Source organism: Aythya marila, assembly GCF_965140915.1.
Source record: "Aythya marila genome assembly, chromosome: 9".
In the NCBI taxonomy this organism is placed as follows: domain Eukaryota; kingdom Metazoa; phylum Chordata; class Aves; order Anseriformes; family Anatidae; genus Aythya; species Aythya marila.
The window spans coordinates 19,241,282-19,261,134 of NC_139050.1; the positions used below are offsets into that span (position 1 = coordinate 19,241,282).

Genomic DNA, 19,853 nt, shown 5'->3' on the forward strand with positions numbered 1-19,853 from the left:
GTGTCCTTGCTGGCCATGACAACCGTGTCAGCTGTTTAGGTGTTACCGATGATGGCATGGCTGTAGCTACAGGGTCTTGGGACAGTTTTCTCAGAATCTGGAATTAACTGGGAGCCAAACATGTACATTCTCCATTTGAGATCTGGAGAGATCAATGCTGCAGCCTATAGCTGTGAAATAACATTTCTACCTTGTATTTGCAGGTGAAGTTTTTCTATTCACTGATTATTACACAAAAAGGCTTTCTGTAAACTAGAAAAAAAATCAAGTGAAGAAATAGGGGAGGGGGGAAGAAATCACTGACTTTTTAAAAGGGGCCAGCACACATAATCATGGTGACCGACAAACTAAGAGCCAGTCTTTTTGTTTTTGGTGGTTTGGTTAGATTGTCCTTGAAGGGTTTTTGCTTGTGCTCAGTCTGCTAATCCTGTACTTTTTTTGTACATAACAGAATATACACATTATAGCAGCCAATCATGTAACATTTGTCTGTATGTAAAGAAATATGTTTGCATTTTTTAAAGAACTACATTTATAGCTTTGCTTTAACCTGAGATGTCACTTCTGAGTTTTGTAGTGGATAAACTAGATTGCTGTTTTAAATGTTTTTGTGAATTTACTGTAGATAAAGTGAAGCCAATGGTATGTATGTGTTTTTATAATGGAAGGCATTTGAATTTTTTTTAGAGGCCCTGGAGACTCCCAGTTAATACCTAACCGCCTTATTCACTCACTTCTTGACCTGCTTGCCTATTTTTAACCGTGGGGGTTCTTCCTTAAGCCAGTGGTTCCTGGTTCATCCATTGGCAGTCATGGCCTCCAAACACCGAGGAGTTAATGCCAGGCAGACTTGCAACAACAGAGAAAATATATTAAAAAAAAAAAAAAAAAAGTCCAGTTCCAGAAGTATTAGCTTCCTTACTGCAGCTTTCCACATCAGTTATGCCACCCAGGCCTTGGGTATGGAAACCAAGTGACCTGCATTGCTGTCGCTAAGTGGCTGAGCGCTTTTCCTTTTGACAGTTCAGCTCTAACTAACTGAGGTTGTTTTGGCCCATCACGAACTCTAGCTGATTTGCACTAGGGAAATGATTTGGCATGACACTCGGTGTGCAGAAAGCAGCGTGTTTGCAGAGCTGGCTCAGTTACCACCATGAGCTGAGGAATTTGAGAGGACTTTGCTTAGAAGCCTAAGGAAGATTTGAATGTGCAGTTAATCCCCTATAATTCCCCTCCAAACTGGGGAGGTGCCAAAGCATACCACAACCAAAAGCGCTTGTTGTCAGTTACGTGCGGTGTGAGTTACAAAAGGAATCGTGTGACCTAACCCAAACCAAATAACCTTACTCACCTGCGTCACCCTTCGGAACTCGGTACTCTGAAGGTGGTGACTCGCTTGTTTTGCTGTGGTCACAGCGGTCTGTGCCATGGTGGCCTGTTAGATGCCAATCGTTCTGCAGTTCTGCCACTGTAAGTAGCCATTGCCTCTCCTCCTCCTGATTTATTCTGATTTTAGTGTCAGTAGCTTGTAAGCGACGGGTTCTGGTCAAGTACAGCTGAGTGTAGGTACAGGAAAATGGGGTGACTGACGTCCATCTGAAGCTACCCAGGAAGGGTGTTTAACTTTTTGGTGCCTGGCAGCGTGCCTGCGCTTGCAATGGATGTTCTCTGGGGAATCTAAAAGTCTGTTGGCTTTTTTTAAGTGACTTATTTTAAATGTATGTGAATTTTAAATTACCAGGTTGGAAGGTAATGTTCATCTGCCCTCATCTGATGATATGGGGAGTCTGGGTATCTCTGGGTCAGGTAGTAAATATAAGTGCCCAGTATTTTGTAATATACCAAAACAGATTTGTGGCTGAGGTGATTGTCAAGCTTCTGACGTTTGTAATCCTAAATTTCAGTACTTCCAAACTGTGCCTGTAAACTTGCCATGTCTGTAATGGTGAAGGTGCCAATAAATGTACCAATCACAGTAAATTCACTTAAAAATAAATTAAAAAGAAAAAAAGCACATCTTGTGCTGAAAAAGTGTACATTTACTGACAGCAGATTGTGGTGTAGGACCAAAATCACACTGTATTGTATGTCACAGGAATTCCTCAGCATTTTGCTTTATGATCTGTCTGCATTAACAGAACTATTGCAGATACTTGTTCCTCTTTTAAGTGAGCATCTCTTTGGGATCATGCAGATTTGGTTTAATTTTTAGTGGTGCATTTAATTATTATTATTATTATTTTATTTTTTTACTCACAGCTGCCTTGAGTGAATTCTGAAAACTTGTTACTATGGAATTTTAAGAAAATATTCTTTTTCTAAAAAAAGTGTTTTCCATAGAAGTGTGTTTTGAACCAATTTCCTAGTCAACACTGTTGCCAAGACAGGTGCCATTTTTACATTCAGGTGTTAGAACTAGTTTCTACTTGTGAAGCTCCAAGCCCAATTTTACAAATGTATATAACTTTTCTTAAAAGTTTGGGTAGACTGTAAACACGGTAATGGCTCTTGTACAGGTATTACTGCAAATAAGTTCACTATCGGTGTCTGATGAATTGTCTGTTGGATTCAGCTGCTTTTAAAACAGCTAATGAGGAATGCCAACCCCTTGCTAATGAGGTTTCCAAAAGCATCATATAAATATCTGCCAGCTTTTGCTGTTTGGTTAACCGGTTTCTGTAGTGCTGCAGGTCCCGAGGTGCCTCTTGTATTGGCGCACAAGGAAGGGTGGAAGAAGCCTCAGCACAGCTGTGGAAACGGGATCTGGGATGCTGCTTGGGAACTTGTAGAGCGCTTGTGATAGATCCTGCCAAGGTGATGTTTGCTGTTTAATTACATCATTTAGAACTTTACTGAAACAAAAAGCCTCCAGGCTTGGTGTAACACACTGTTACTGTATGAGGCCAAATAGTGACCTTGCACAAGCTGGGGTATTTCCTGTTTTTAAATGGTTATCATTGGGGAACTTGTAAGGTGGATGCACTCCCTGAAATAGGTGTGGCTTAATGGTAAAAGCTCAAACTCCCTCTAACGTGAGGAAGTTAAGAAAACGGCCCCTTGTAGGTTTTACTTAAAAGATGTAATTCTGAGCTTTGCATCTCACAGAAGATGGTATAGACACGCCTGTAGTTTAACGTAAGCTCACGAGTGCAGCTTGTGCCATTTCTAACTGCAGCCATGACAGTGAACTTGATGTACGACACATTTTGCAGCACTTGTGGGTACATCTTAGGCTGTAAAAGTTTGGTGCCAAACTGCATCATTATCTGAATTTCAAATACCTTGTGTAATTACAGAAATGTAGTGACTGAGACCATTGTGCCAAACAGTTGGTAGCAAAGTAACTTGTTCCCAGCCTCTCTTCTATCTAAGTCTATCGGTTATGGCTTGGAAGTGGAACTCTGTGCTTTGTGTAGCAGGATTGATTCTGTTCAGGTACAGTTATTTTTTGTTGGCATATTCTAATGTTGATTTAACTTTGCAACAGAGAATACTAATTAGGCAAGCACCCAACTTGGGCTCGTTGTCACGTAAGTCAGACATCTATTTATTGGTGGGACGTTACTGGTTGAGATTCTGGAAACCACAAAAAGCTTTTACATGGCATCTTGCTGATGTACACTCACTACTGTAATGTGGGCCTGTTTCCATCTGTCTCCAGACCTTTTTTCTTCCAAGCGTTGCTATCATCTGCCTCGCTAAATTGCAGATACGCACGGTATCTGGCAGAACCGATAGTTCCTAAGGTGACACCGATATAGACCATTTGACATGGAATGTGGATTCGATAGGCTTTTCCCCAGCCTAAGGAGGGCCTGACCTTGACTTGGCAAAGCTGACTCGCTGTACCAGCTGGTCCTCGTGTGCTTACTGTAATGCATGGATTGGAACTAGTTAACTCTTCAGTTAGTGTAACCGCGTGTCCCACGATGAAGTTCACGTTACTTTAAGGTGGAATGAAAACATTGTGAAAACATTCCAGGCGTGCTTAGTCTTTCCTCTTTGAGGACACTGTCACCTCCACTAGGTTTAGTGCTGTGCTTTAAGATGTTGGTGAGAATAAGTATTGGCTAATTCAAATAGTTGGTATAAATGGTTGTGTAGCAGAATGACTGATTTTTGAGATAGCATTTCCTGTAAAAGTAATTAAGCATGGGTTGATGGTGCACTTTGTATACAGTAATCTGGCATGCATGCTGGTAAACTACTTCCTACACTTCAGAGGCACCACAAGCCTTTTTATCCAATTGCTGGTTATGTAAAATACATGCAGAATGTTAATGCAGTGTTGTTATGGTAAATGTGTGAACAGTGTTACTAATTGATATAACTGATAACAGATTACATGTGCCTGACATTCTTATACCACACAGTATGTTTAGGTTTAACTAATATGGACTTCGGTGGAATAGTCTTAGATATTTCAAGCCTTTGTTTTACTTACACAATGGTGCTCTATTTGTGTTTTTCTCCTTTTTTTCTCTTAAAAAATAAAAGCATCTGAACACTTGTAGTACATATTACATCCAAAGGAGTCCAAAATGAAAAAAAATGCTTCTAATCATGCTTGATTTTAATTTGCCTTTAGTTTCCAGGATTTCTCATCAGCTAGGTTTTTTTTTTTTTTTTTTTTTTTTTTACTTGTTGTTGACTACTTTGGAAAACTTCAGTAATGTTACCAATTATGAAGTGATTCTGCACTGCCTTTGGATCGTGTATGTATACAGAAACAGTCTTAAAGCTTTTATTTAAGCTATTAAAAAAACCAGGGACTTGTGCCATTTGTTCTTTAACAGTGCTGTTGTAAAAAGACTTCCCTGTGAAAAAAAATCACTTGCTATGAACTCTGTTTATAGCTTTTTTTTTTTCCACAATGGATCTTTTCTTTGTATTTGTACAGTGGCTCAGTGAAAGATGTTGCCATGAGTTGATATTGTAACCAATAAACAAGTGCTTTTAACCAGACCGTCTCACAGGCGAATGCTTTATTTAATGGCGATTGTCACCTGTCCTAAAAATCAAGATCCTTGCAGTGGCAGTGGCTCTGAAGTGGAGAGAGCAACAACATCAACTGCTCTTGCTTTTGGTGAGCCTGTTACATGTGCATGTTGAACAGCAGAATGTTATGCAAGTAAGTAATTTGCCCTTATGAAGGAATGATTAAGGTGATTTTTTTCCCCTCAAAGGACTGTGGCTTTTTTTTTTTTTTTTCAGCCTAAGAAAGAGGCTAAATAAACTGAAGGGCCTGCAAATACTACAATAAAGGGAGCTGGAAGTTAGCCACCAGTCCTGGAGTGGAAAAACTAGGCTTTACAACACTTACTCATTCTTAATATCAGCATTTGTGTTGCACAGCACTGCTCTCTTAAGGAGCAGCCATTTCCCGGTTCTGTAGCTCTAATTACTTTCTCCAAACCCCAAATACAGTGCACAGCTTGCTAGTCTGCTGGAGGAAACGAACAAAAAAACCCACACACATAAAACTCAACCTCAAAAGTTACAGGTTTTGTCCTAGAATGTACACATGAAAACAGTGGCATGAATTTTCATATTTGAGACAGCTGTCAAATAATTTTACTAAAGCAAAGGGGAGACAATATTTTTTTAATAAATAATTATAGAACACATGCATTTAAAGTTTTATCTTCATACAATGTCCGTTAAAAAAATGCTCCAGAAAAGAGCATTAATACATATCTGTAACCTCATATACAAGAGGGCTGGGCTGTTAATCATTTTCATATTTCACAATTATTTCCCTCAGAGAACCTGAGACACTTCATGCATACTGCTAAAGACAGTTTCAAAACAGCCATGCTTCTGCTAGCACAGTCAAAAACACACACCACAATACATCATGGTGGAAACAGTGCTCTTAGTCTTCAAATTACTAATAACCTACCTCTCTAGCATTAGCTTTTAAAATGTATTCCTTTTAGGATAGCCCTTTTCACTGGAAAATAACAAATCTCTACCTCTTAGTAATTGCTATTACTCATTTGTAAGTATTTCATTTACTCACATTAATACTTCCATAAAAATATATAAATATTCTGAAAAGGCTTTCTCTTTCAAAATAAGTTATTTTTAAAAAGTCTGGTTAGAAAATATGAAGGTGTTAAGTGATTGCCGATGTCAGCAGCAATTTTAAGAGGCTTTGCACTGCTGGGGGTGAGCAATGGTAAAACCACTCAAACGTACCTGTCATAGGCCTCACCTCGAAGACCTCTGCCCTGTGGCAGCGCCAAGGAGCTGTTCAGGACCCGACATGAGCAAAAACTCAAGCGCAGCCTCCATCTGCGCTGTGCCCAACACGCCCCTGGCTGCGCTATCTCTGCATGGTGGTGCCCCCACCAGCCTGCAGCTCACCTGCACGCAGGTTCCAGTAGTGCTCTCAGAGGCAAGTGACCCTTCCACCCCTTCACCAACTACGTTTACTTCATCAATGCCACCTTACCTACACGCAGTAGCCAGCAGGGTGACTGGAGGCCACTGCATTTCATTAGTGACTGCTGTACAGTTTAGCATCTTTCATTTCCATTCAAAGAGGAACCGCTTCACAACAAAATTTCACTCACTTTTAGAACAGTCAAAGAGTCCTTTCCCCATGCTAGACTTTGTACTTCCCTTCAATAGAACACAAAAACAAAACAACCGTAAGTGAAAGAGCAGCATCCTTCCTCCCTGGCTATTCCTCGTCAACTGGTAACAGGAGACGGTGATAACAGTGTTAAGTTTTCTCTCCCTGCATAAACTCCTCCTGGATGCCAGGAAGTGAGTGCCACTGCTAAATATTAATGAAAACCAAAAGGGATATGGGTTTTTATTGTCAAGTGCCCAAAGAAATTTAGTGTTTAAGGATAATTTTTAACCCAAAATCAGCAAAAACAAACGTAACACTCTAAGTCCCACAGCTCTTAAGTTTGGTTCACCATCAGAGTTCAAAACCAGTTTTATAATAATTAAGTGTAATCAAAGTAACATTAAAAATATAATCATTTCATGCAACTCCACAGAGAAGTGTCATCTGTAAAATTTCTACTTTGTCCTACAAAGGATCACCGGGAAAGTTACCAATGATATTTTATTTACTCTTTTGAAGAAAGTGTTTTGTAAAGCGATCTAGTTCATTCTCAAGGTGAATGGCTTTGTTTCTGTAAAACAAACAAAAGCAGTGAATTTACTTCAGTGCAGCACCACCACAAGACACATCAAGTGTTTGATTCCTATTTCGCAAACCCACAGCGCTGAGAAAACCTGGTCAGAGCCCTGAACGTTGCAAGTGCAGCACCAGGCCAGGCAGCGGAAGGCCAGCAGCTGTCTGCCAGGGGTTGCTTCTTCCCCCAGGTCTCCCCGGGGACCACCCTGGTACCGGGACCTTTCCCACCCTCAGCATTTAACTTAGGAGAGGTTCTGCAGCGTTAGGCAGGTGCTCAGCACTGCTCCTCACACCACCCCCTCAGGCCGTTCTTGCAGCACTGGGCATTGATCTGATCGAGCTCGTCAGTGCCCGAGATCCAAGGGGCAGCCCGCAGCAGGGGCAGGTTACAGCAGGGAGAAAACATGAGACTAAGAATGAGGCTGCTCCTGAGTCCCTGAACCACTCACTGCTGGAAATTCTGCTCTGTAAACACCTGATGCTGGTAATAAAAGAAAAAAGGTACTCAACGGAATGGCTCAGTGCAGTGTGGCTGCTCCTATGGGAAGGGTTCCTGGGGAAGGTGCCACAGCGCTCTACCCGTGGAAGACACGTTCCTGCTGTCTCCCATACAACACAGTAAGGTAAAGATTGACTAAGAGAGGATTTTGGGAGCTTTGCTCAGCCACCTAGCTACAGGGCACATAACCCTTCTGCCCCTGTGATGACCTCGCTTTCAGCCTGAAGTAACAGCAAGCACCAACCTCACAGCGACCAGCAGGGTTAGGAATTGGCTCCTGGCCGGTCACACCTGGACTTACCGTAGTTGCTTGGAGCTGCTCTGGATGTTCTCCAGCTGATCTATTTCTTTGGAAAGCCGATCGATTTCTTTTTCCAAGTTTTTCTGGGTAATATCCACCTGCTGACAGAGCCGGGCAAAAGTAGTTGCCATTTCCCTAAAGGAAAAACAAGTTTGTAGTCAGAGTTTACAGATGCCTGCCACAAAAATAATACGTGATAAATGGCAGCACTGCAGCATGTAGAACACGGCAATCAAAGTCTCCAGCTGCCAGAAAGATTACAGGACAGCAGAAATCAGGAGAATTAGGTACTTTTCACATTTAAAAAGTAACCTTGAACATAGAAATGTTCAGTCTATGCCAACATCACGCCTGGCAATTTTTCACTGAGTACCTACAGGTATTGAGTCTGAGACTGGGGCTGCCAGGAACACGTGCCCGAGCAGCCAAGCGCTCTCTCATGCCACAGCCCGTGCCACACTGAGTGCTCTGCTCATGAGGGGCACGTGAGCACTTTGCAGGGCGAGGTGAGTAGGAGAAGTGCCCCAGACGTGCAGAGACACCCCCGTCCTACTCGCCTCTTCGGTCCTGTGTTCCCAAGCTAGGTCCCAAGACTCCTTCTCAAACAAAGGAAAAAACAAAACAACAACAAAACACTGACACCACCCCAGGACAGCAAGCAGGCTCTCCCACAGAGCAGACAAATCTTCTGATCTCTACTTCACCTCACTGGAGCTTTGGTTTGAGTCCAGCTCGTCCATGTCCTCACAGAGACACAATGCTGCTGGACACGGGGATGATTCTCTTTCCTCATCTGAAGCTGAGCTTTGTGCTAGTAAAGCACTGCCTGGGCTACACAGGAGAGGTGTTCTGCACCCTGCTGGTTAGAGGTCTCATTTAGCAGGCCTACTCTGCTGAAGTAACAACTGAATCAAAACAAACTCAACAGGGCAGGCTGCGGGAGCCAGTCACCCAACATTACTCTGCAGAGACAGGTGGAAAAACATTTGGCAAAGACACAAAAAACTTTGAACAGCTCAGGTCTCTTCCGTTCCTTTTCTGCGGAGCAGAAGAACCATGACCAGCTGCTTAAAACCTGGCCATACCAACACTTGAGGCAGAAAACAGAACAAATGCTCACAATTAAACCAACTCCGGGCTCACAGTCTGAAGTGATTCAATGCTCATCTCAAAGCAGACAAATTCAGCCTCTGCTGGAACCGAGCTAAGTCCCATGTCTTTGCAGTGAAGTGTTGCACAGAGTCTAAGACTGATTCTCACATGCAAACATACACACGAAGACGCATGCACTACCCTTTCCAGGCATTAACTTCACACTCTAGAAACCCCCTCCTAACAACACTGTGTGTGTCCCTCACGATAAATGCCAAGGGACCCTGAAGCTGCAGGGGCATTCTGCTGCCTCCCCACACCACGCACAGCCGGTGCCCACCCCAGGCCAACCCGACGTTTCCCTGGGTGCCTGGCAGCGCCGCTCTCATACTCACTGTTGCACCTGATGGCTGCAGTTGGCACTCGTAAGACTGACGATCATCTGCAGCTTTTCGGTAGCGTAGTTCACAAACTGCTGCTTGAAGGCTCTCTCTTTCGCTTTAGTGGTCCAAGTTAGCCTCTCATAGAGATACAACAACCCATACATACTCAAGGAAAGAGAGATGAGCTTCCAGCCTACTGTTCTCCAGATCTGGAAAAGAAGAACCATCAATGTAAGAGTTGCCCTATAGAGTGCAATCAGTAACCTGACTATAAAGAAATCGAATTCCACCCATTTTTATGTCATCTGCATGGCCCTTTCACCAGATGAGTTTGGGCAATGTATTGCTGTAGAGCAATACAGCTATACCCAGATATGCTGATACCCTGCTGGCACAGGGCCTCACAGAAGCCTCACTGCGTTCTAATGAAGGAGGACGGAGAAAGTAAAGCTCCCACCAATTCCAAACTATGTAAGGCACCATCAGATCATCCAACACAGAGATAGAATACAGCACGTGTCCAACTATGCTCAGAGTAATTACAGCAATTTTCTCACTAAATTGATTCCTCATACCCAGTGTACACATCTGGCCCAGCTGTCAATAAGCCATTCCATGCTCCATGCTGCATGTTACAAAACCCCACACAGCAGAGAATGGCCTCATCTTTGCCATCACTCCCAGGACAGTGAATGGTACTAAGACTACTTGCCACTCCGCCAACAACGATGATGCTCATAGAGGTCCGTGATGTCAGCGAAGCTAAACTCATTACCAAGGGAACCATAAAATCATCCTGTGGTGTGTTCTCTGGAGTTAGGGCAGGAAGGCTGGCAGCAGACGGGGTGGTAGCTAAAGGACGAGGGATCTAGAAGAGTGGAATACAGCAGCCTGAGTAAAAAGCATCACGGGACTACGTAGCAGATTATTTTTATTTTGTTTTCATATATTCAGGATTTGATTCATTTAAAGGGAACTTTTCAGCACAGAAGTCTGCTCCTGATAAGCAGAAGAGGTTCTGAGAGTTCCTTGCCAAATGGGGACCAGGTTGGAATACTATTTTTGTCCTGGACTCTGGCTCTGCTGTTAGAATGCCCAAGTTACAAATCAAAAGGTTAACCAGAGGGTTCAATCCAAAGCAAAACAGAACTCGGATAACATCTGCAGGAAGTTTAGGAAAGGTTTTTTGTTCCCTTTTAACCCCGAATATAATCAAATAAAAACAACCCTCACCAAAAGTATTTCACACAACAGGGCTAAGGGAAAGTAACAGCAAGCAGGTAAACAGCAGAAGTTAATAAAGTTATAAAAAATAAAAATCAGTATAACCTCAATAAAGTAAAACAAGGCACTTGTCAGCCTAGTCTCTGAAACACTCACTGGTAAGTTTGGATCTGCCAGTCCCAGTAGTACTCTCTGAGCATGTTTAGGACCCAAGAAACGATTTACAAGTGAAGTCCATCCCAAGGAGAAGTGGAACATGATATCCTCTTGGAAATCCGCACAAAGACTATGACAGTTTAGGTCATAGCTAAGGTCAAACCTCCTGCATGGAATTAGCAAGTGGAGCTGATTCTGAGCACCAGAAGGCAACAACGGTTTCAGATTTTCTAAAAACGAAACAGAAGAATAAAGATGAGGTAACATTGAAAGCTTCAGCATATTCACAAGTAGAATCCTTTTCCTGCTGACTAGCTTTGTGAACTACCAAGAATCTAAACTGACTTTTTAAACAAAACAAAACAGTAAGGAAAAAAAAACATCAGTGGGCATTTTAGCAGTCTCGATCCTAACAGAGCAAGCAATTTATTGCTCTGATAAAACAGACACATAAAATCAATGCGTAGAGGAAGCACCACAGGAAAAAAAAAAAAAGAAAAAGACAAATTAACTAAAAAATCTCTAACTCTGGTCAAAAGGTAAGGATGGACTAAGCCTGTTGGTGGCACCATACAGAAAAGTCATTGGTATGGAGTAAGATGGCTTCGTGTAATTGTTACTGAGTAAGAAGGCATCATTAATTAAATGATCTTGCTCTGAATCTTTTATTACCGGAAACAGATCAGAGCAGAACTGGATACGCAATAAAGTTATTACCAAAACAAACTCAACACCTCAGAAACACAGAGTGCCAAATATAGGACTGTAGCACAAAGGTTTTGTGAAACTACCCTTGTTTTGTACTCAGAATCTGGAGGGACACAGAGACAAGCCTTTGTTGTAAAAACATTATCTGTTAATTAGCGTATTTCATAAATCTGTTGTGGAAGACACAATTATAAATGGGTTTACATGAGGATTAGGCAAGTTCCCAGAGGACAGGTTTATTATTACTTGCTTAAACCCTTCATTCAGATGAAGTATTCCGGTTCAGAAGTCCCTCAGCTGGGGACAGATCACTCTATTTACCCTGGCTCATTATTTTTCTCCCCAAGCAGCTGTGCTGGTTAATACCAGAGACAAAGTACTGGGCTAAATACACAGTCTTCATCTATGATGGCTTTTCCTTTACCATTTTTTAGTGTTAACGTTAAATCATGATCATAAAGATTTTTTTAAAGCATATTTTTTTAAATTGTCTTCCTCTAAACAAGAAGTCAACATTTTGTCTTCCTCATATTACCAATCATCTCCTGCTGTGACTGATGCATTGACTGGTTGACTTCACTGGAGCAACGATCAGCCAGGTTCTTTCCCAAACCATCTTCTATATGCTTGTTGAGTTCCTGAAGTTTCAGAAAGAACATATGCTCATCAATTTCTATTCAGCTCATCAATGGCATTATACAGTTCAGAAACATGTTAAACACTAATGCTATTATTTGCAGTGGCAAGAAAAGCAGGTTACCATGAAAATACCCTACTTTTAAATAGCACTCTGTGACTGAAAATCTAATTAAAGTGACACGAAGAGGATTTCTCTAGGCCTGTAATCATTAAAAGGCCTATGGAAAAGCCTGCGTTTTCAGCACAAATGAAGAGCACACCACCACCACAGGTCAGAGCACTTCCTGTCATCGTTTGATGGGAGGCGATTTCACTGGTCTACACAGAGATAAGTCAATGCCATCAGCAGCTACGAAGGTCTGCTCCGTGCATTTTGCAGAGCCAGGACAGGGCAGACCACCTTAGAAACAGCATTCCCATGGGATCAACAAGGTTGAAACAGGTGGGAGTTATGACATTCATTGGCAGCAAAAGCTGAGCAAAAGATTAAACTTACAGGTGGATGCTCTTTTAAAATACTAAGTTTGAGCAGGAAAATTTAAATTAATATTTAATGAAAACTTGTGTGTTTTTTTTTTCTTTTTACAAAGCTTTTAGAAAAAAAAATATAAAACTGCAAGTATTTGCAAACTCCTTTTATTTTTTGTTCTATTTCATTTTAGGAGTGGTGAAAATTGCTTATGGAAGGTCTTAGTTTAATACAAGTGAAGACAAAAGCAGTATTTCAGTGAATTAGTCTCAATAACAACTCTAGTAAAGAGGTGGTTGAAAAAAATCTTTCTATAGACAAAGCAGAAAATATTTTCAACTTGTGGCTTTAAAAAACAAATATGCATGTCACAAAGCAAAAATTATGTAGTGCTTAAATGAAGCATCACATAAAATGATATGCAAATTATGAAAATACAGAAGTAAAAATTGTAAGACAAAGAGCCTGGCTTCAAGCCCATGCAAGGGAACTTACTGTCTTATAGAGCTTCAATACTTGAGGAGAAGGGTGAAAATCTGAATAAAATTCATCAACTAAAACTGAAAGTCTGCAGATCTCATCGGTCATGGCAGAGGAGACCTGAAAGACAAAACAATTGTGTTTCTCCTACTTTTTCCAGCCAGAGTGAAAAAAACCAACCCAATTACCTGACATTCAGGAAGGACTGTCATTTTCCTTTTCTTTCTTTTGAAAAGGCATGTGCTACAGATCTGATTAGTGTTAGTAGAAGACTGGATATAATTCACTCCCTCTTACGGAAATAAACTCACCTGATCAAACGGGTTTCCTACCAAGTAAGCTAGAATTTAAAGAAGGGAAATAAATCGCTTCCTTACTTGACTAGAAAACTGTCCTCTTTGCCTTACTTACTTTATTTTCTACTTCCTCAGTTACACGCTTGATTTTTTCCTTAGTATCTTCTGTCAAAATGTTCAGCTGATTTCGAACAAAGTCCAACCGATCCTTCTGATCTTCTCGCTCTTCCATTGAGTGGACTCTTAACAGAGCAGAAAGGAAATCACCGTCACCAGCAGGTATTCTCCCCAAAATGAAACAAGCACGTACCATCAGGCACGAACCATCTAGCTTATGGTTTACTGACAGCCAAAGAGAATCCAAAGTGACAGTGGCTGAGCAAAGCAAAGACACTATTTCAGAACGACTGAAATTTAGGCATTGAGTTTGCAGGCGCATTTACAGGCTGCATTGATTGAACATGATGCCAATGGCTGGGTTTTGATAAATCTTAAAAAGCAGCATTTGGACTTGGAATACTTTTGTACACCTGTTGTGTATACCTCTGTACATAATTACACCTAAATATAGAGGGAGGAGAAAAAAGGGCCTTTAACAATTAGCCTTCCCTATGCAGGCCCAAACATCACTGCTGAGATGTTGGATACAACTAGAGAAAACTTGTAATTTCAAATAATTTTGAAAAAAGATTGGAAAACCCCCAGACTGCAAATCATTAACAGGGAATAACAAAGTAAACCAAGAGCCCTATGCAGAAGTCCCAGACACAGGTGAACAGGAGTGCGACTGACAGGCCAGAGAAGTTCTTTACTTCTTACCAACAGAGATAAGTGAATTTTACAGTCCATAATGGCCCAAGGAAACCACCAGCATAGACATGGCTCCTCAGAGGATCTGGAGAAACCACAACCAACCAGCCCTCCAGCCCACCTACCTTTTCTCTGCTGCTGCTACGTTTATGGCGTCCATAATGTTTTTCACAGTATCTATTATCTGTTTAGCTCTGATAGTGTGCTGTTCAAACTTGGTTTTCACGGCTGACTGCGAGATACACTCCTGCGAGGGGCCCAAGCCACAACACATTACTGCAATTCCATACCAACACTTTCTGGAATTTCTCTGTCAGAAAGCACTTGCTGCTACTACCATGAACTTAAACCCATGGGAAATAAAGAGAGAAAGTGTACAGAAATCAAAAGAGAACAGAACTGAAATCTCAAATTAATCTACAGCAGCAAATCTGTACCTCCATGTTCATTCACAGTAATGTGCATAGGTTTTTTGTTTAAAATAAATAAATAATGGAAACAGAAAAAGCAAACTCAGATGTCTACATAAGATAAAGCTAGCTCTTCTGAAAATTTTCCAAGCTATCCCTTTAGAGTTATGAATCTCTAACACGAATGCTGGCAATATTGCCTAGCTTGTGGTTTGTTTGTTTTTCAATAAATACTCTTAGCTTCCAGCTTCGTTTCAGTGTCAACACAAATTTTACATGCTCATGTCACACTGACTCTCCAGGCAAAAATACACAATTAGGAATAGGAAACAAAGATTATCTCACAAGACAGAAAAGTTGCTAAGTAGTCCTTAAAATATTAGCTCCTTTGCAGATTATTGCCGTGTTAAGCACATCAGCAGAGAATGCTCTGAATTGAGAGCTTCTGATGAATCTGCAATCTCCAATATTGTACAGGAACAGTTAAAGAACACCGACTGAAAAGATATGCAAATGTTCAACCTGGGCAGAAGCAAATCAATTGTTGCAAACTGTAAATTAAGACTTAGATTTTTTAAAGCAACTGCACATCATGAGTTATGTAGCCAATAAATGGTGTTGGAGCTCAAGCTGCCGTAGGTCACAAAAGAGCAGCATCTTCTGTATTAGGGGAAGGAAAGCAAGCACCTAGTTTCTTTGCATCAGATCTGTTTTTTCTTGGTGGTGGTGATGTTTTTGTTTGTTAATTGCTCTTTATCTGTGGATGCACCTTTCGGAGCATTTAAGCTGCTTTGTAAAGATTTGCCTATGACCTTAGCATATGCTGTAAAAACAAATTTCAGCTAACTACAAATAATAGATCAAAGCAAAATAAACAAAATGGGTGAAATATATTCCCTGTTCCTCGATGAAGCAGATCTAGAAATCAGCAATGAAAGGCCAGAGTTTCAGAAATATCAGCACATTGTTAGAGCTAGACTAGACACAGAGGAAAGTCTTCCCAACATTGGTATGTGGTAGATAAAAGGACGACAGCCACTCACAACACAACCAGAAAATCCAAGTTAGAGCACTAGGAAAAACACAGAGGTTAATTATACGACTGGGAAAGGTAAGAGGAGGAGAGTAACATTTTTGCTGATAGTCTGTAAATAAACATTTACTGAAACAAAGATAGAAGCTGTGTTTCAATAGCATAATCAAAACCAGCTACCTTCCAGCCAACTTCCAGTGCAGCAAGAGAGACTTTTAGCGCACAGCCTGCTATAATCCCATACGGTGTTAGGGAAGGATTCAGCAGTAGCACACTGATTCAGGCTGTGTTACTGACTCCGAATAACAGCTGGGATTATTCTGCCCTGCCTCCCTCTTTCCCAGACCATTTCTGTTAGCAGGTTTGTGAAGCAACTCGACAAACACCACAACCTGAGGCACACTGGCTTTTGTTTTTATGTAGAATATCCCCTATAGACTACTACATACAGTGAACGATACAAGACTTTTTTTGGTCATTTTGATAAGGTATTTCTACATATCTCATTGTAAAATTTCAGAAAAAAAATATACACAAACTACTTTCCATTATTCCACAGCATGAATGGTTGAAATTTTCCTATTATCATTGCAAGCTAGCACTGAAAGGTTGCTTCTAGACTTTCTAAGATTCTAGCAATACTAAGCTCCTACCAGTCTCGGGATGGACAGGTTTTCCCACTGGGGAACTGGTACTAAAATCCCGAAACTGGGAGTACTGGAGAAGTAACAGTTCCCCCTCTCAGCACACGTGGAAAAGAGGAAGAAGCTGGCCAGTTTTTAATGCAGTGAAGACAAAAATCACGGTGAGAAAACCCAGCAGGAGCAAACCCAGCAGATACAGTCAGTGGGAACAAGCAGACAGGTGCATAAATGAGGTGAGGAGACAGCTTAGAGATATGACCTGGATGGAAGAGAGCAAGAGACGTGGGAAGTCTGAGCAGTGCACCCGAACAGGGTAAGGAGCAAAGGGCAAGGAAGACAGACTGAGGCAGGGAAGGTTAATTGTTGACAAGAACAGACAGAAGCATCCTGCTCTCGTCCCTTCCCTTTCACAGACTGGAGTGTAATCCACGATTCTTGGGACCTGCAGCTCCTCTGTCAGGAAATATAAGTAAATCCAAAATGCTTTAGCGAGAAGTGCTTAGGCTGTACTCACAGATAAACACCATCAAAATTTTGTCTAACAATGCATAAAGCATGGTAGCAAGTAGAATTTTGTTCCCAGACTGAACACAGAAAATTCTACCTGACGTACAACATTTTTGTTAATACATGACCTAGTGCTGGTAAACATCAGCACATTTTTGTTATCAGTGACTTTATCAGCTCAAGTGCCAGTAATTTGAGAGTTAGATCTGAAGATTTCAGAGTTGGTAAACCACTTAAGTATCAGCCTTGCTTACAAATGAAATGCTATTGTAACGTAGGAAACTGCCCACATAACTGTAAGAGACTGTAGAAAAAAGTGCAAAAACACATGGCAGTAATTGAGTTATAAGCTTAATTTCCACTTTTTTCCTACTGATTTGAAGTTTTCTACTATAATTCTAGGGAGGGACTAAAACTGCAAACAAAAATGCAAGTTTGGCTACAACAAGTAGTTGCACTACAAAACCAAGAAATTTTATGTCACATGGACTCGTGCCCTGCCTGTATTCTAAACTTATCATTTCAACAACTCAGTCATCTGCTACAAGAGCATGGATAAGGTCTGAATGTAAACTTCAGTCTGACATCTTCCTTTTTGCAAGTTTTACTAAGGTCAAATGTGCTTGCTTGTAATGAAAGAAAAAAAATATTTTTTAAAGGTAATTTGATTTTTAAATATACAGAACAAGAAATTACTGATTGAGGCATGCAAGAGCAGTCTCTAGCATTTGCTGGATAGAAACTGCAGTCATACTTTCCAAACTTGTGTTGCATGAGATGTGCCAACACACCCCCCCAGAGCAATCGAGGCACATCCAAGATGCCACCTTAAGATAACCAAGAAGGGCTTCAGAGTTACCACATTCCGCAAAACGAATTAAATCTATCACACAGAAATCAACATCATCTGGCGAGACCTACTCTGGAAGCAGGTGTAAACTCCAGCTATGAATGCAGCTAAACTGAGGGTGAAGGATGGATTCTGTACAGCAACGAGGATGCAGAAACAGTGTTAGTGTTTAGAGTATCAGCACTAAGAGGTAGATAATGATGATAATTTTAAAACTCTGGCTTTAAGAATGCAAGTAAATATTTAGTTTTACATCAGTGAAACACAACACGTTACACTGTTCGAGTCCTGAATTACAGTAATTAATTACACAGCAACAAATTCAGAATAGAATAAGGCTTCCTGAGCAGCAAAAACTTCTGTCAGCTACTGGCCATAAGCCATTAAGAGCACAGTCTCTTCTTGTATCTTTTAGACTATATTGGTATTGAGATTTCTAAACAGGAGCTTAAAGGCCAGTTTTGATCCCTTCTCTCACTAAACAATACTTCTTTTTAACCTGCTATTTGAAGTGAAAACACATGAACAGAGATGAAAGATAAAGCGAAGCCGTCACACAGTTTCAATACCTGACACTCCAACACTTGTTCACACTGGTAACGTTCAGTAAAATTAAGCTAAGCATAAACAGAAGTTACCTTTGCATCAATAAAAGAGGTAGTCTAAAATGCCCATCATAAATACCTCAAATATCTGCTCAAAATTTTGAAATTCCTGGAATCTGGTTTGAAATCCTTCAGCAAGCGCTCCACCTGTGAAACAAAACAGACCATAAGGAAGGGAACAATACAGCATAACAATGACTGTATCTTAAATATTTATCGGGTTTTATGATTTTTTTTTGTATTTGAGGAAAAGTGAGAGTTCCTACATACCACCCTCTGGCATCCCTTGGGCCTTCTGTCTCCTGGCACTGAGAACTTCTTTTGCTGAAACAAAAAAGATGCGATTCCTTGCTTCTACAGGATCAATAACTTTGAGCTCATCAACTAGAAAAGTCAGGCAGCGCTCCATGTGCTGCCTGCGCACCTGAGGAAAAGGTAAAAAGCTCATGAGAAAAAGGCAAAAATTGAGCCACTGTCAAATCAATGCCTCAGAGCTGCGCTACCATTACAAAACTAAACGACAATACAAAGAAGATTTTTTTTTAAAAAAAAAGCTTACTGTTGGAAACAAAGGTTCTAAGCAAGATTCCCGTTGTGTTACCTGTGTGCATATGCTGCAGTTTGAATTGGACCAGCAAGTTATTTCCATTTTCTGATCTAATAACTTATCCTGTTACTATAACGCAAAGCTGGTGTTTTCATTTTAAGACCTGTATCACTGAAACAATTTAGCATGCTTCATGCATGTGCAGGTCTTTTTTTTTTTTTTAATATACAAAAATAATTCCAAATAAGAGCCATCAAGTCACTTACATGTTCCATATATTCTGGTTCTGATGCAGAGGCATCCCATCTATTATTCAGGATGAAGATGTTTGGTTTAGAAAGCCGTTCGTTCACTTTATGGAAAAAATGCTTTTCCTAAGAATTAAAACACAAACAGAAGACTTCCCAAACATCCAAAACAGCCATGCATTTTTCTGTAACAGATTCTGAATATGAACAAGATTTTTTTTAGAGATTCATATTAAAAATAACTCATTAGCATTAAAACCCACAGATAATCAGCACAAAAAAGGCTTATGTTAGTTCAAAAGTCATTAAGTATCCTAAAACTGAAGCCAATGCTAAGAATTGACATCAATTAGCTGCCGTTAATTTCTCTAAAAGTAGGTACAATTAATAAAATTTCTAAAACAAGTATTTTAGAAAACACTGGAACAAAAAAAAAATCTATTCTTCTATAAATCTGTCACATAATTTGCTCTTTTGTTTTTTTCCTTCTGCTTTCACTCTTACAAAAATTTATCTCCTTCAATTCTTATAGCTTTCTAATAAATTTGTTAGCAATTGTGTGATACACTCACAATATTTGTTGGGGAAGAGAAAGGGAAGGAGCACACAAAACATTACTGTATTTCCTTTTTTTTTTTTTTTAAAGTAAGATGCCTGGCTAAAACTGATGTCTTCGTCTTCTGTATGTACTACCAACATGTTCTTCTCGAACCCACCAAATTTAGTTTCTACACCCATAAACTATATTATATTCGTCATCTCTAATTATAATCTGGTTGAAGAAAATATTAGC

The 19,853-nt window shown here is 40.5% G+C and overlaps 2 protein-coding genes across 4 annotated transcripts in view; one reads left to right on the forward strand and one right to left on the reverse strand.

Moving 5' to 3' along the window:
- The window catches only part of GNB4 (G protein subunit beta 4), a 29,293-nt gene extending 24,330 nt beyond the window's left edge, over positions 1-4,963 (forward strand). For both annotated transcript variants that reach the window (XM_082767202.1, XM_082767203.1), the window contains exon 10: positions 1-4,963. In XM_082767202.1, coding sequence (XP_082623328.1) covers positions 1-107 — 107 coding nt within the window. In that variant the 3' untranslated portion in view covers positions 108-4,963.
- Positions 4,614-19,853, reverse strand: part of MFN1 (mitofusin 1) — a 24,025-nt gene continuing 8,785 nt past the window's right edge. For both annotated transcript variants that reach the window (XM_082767196.1, XM_082767197.1), the window contains exons 7-18: positions 19,079-19,186; positions 18,536-18,689; positions 18,345-18,412; positions 14,342-14,463; positions 13,522-13,648; positions 13,126-13,230; positions 12,058-12,160; positions 10,815-11,044; positions 10,147-10,302; positions 9,447-9,643; positions 7,960-8,094; positions 4,614-7,154 (exon numbers count right to left, since the gene is read on the reverse strand). In XM_082767196.1, coding sequence (XP_082623322.1) covers positions 7,085-7,154; positions 7,960-8,094; positions 9,447-9,643; positions 10,147-10,302; positions 10,815-11,044; positions 12,058-12,160; positions 13,126-13,230; positions 13,522-13,648; positions 14,342-14,463; positions 18,345-18,412; positions 18,536-18,689; positions 19,079-19,186 — 1,575 coding nt within the window. In that variant the 3' untranslated portion in view covers positions 4,614-7,084. The remainder of the gene's footprint in view (positions 7,155-7,959; positions 8,095-9,446; positions 9,644-10,146; positions 10,303-10,814; positions 11,045-12,057; positions 12,161-13,125; positions 13,231-13,521; positions 13,649-14,341; positions 14,464-18,344; positions 18,413-18,535; positions 18,690-19,078; positions 19,187-19,853) is intronic.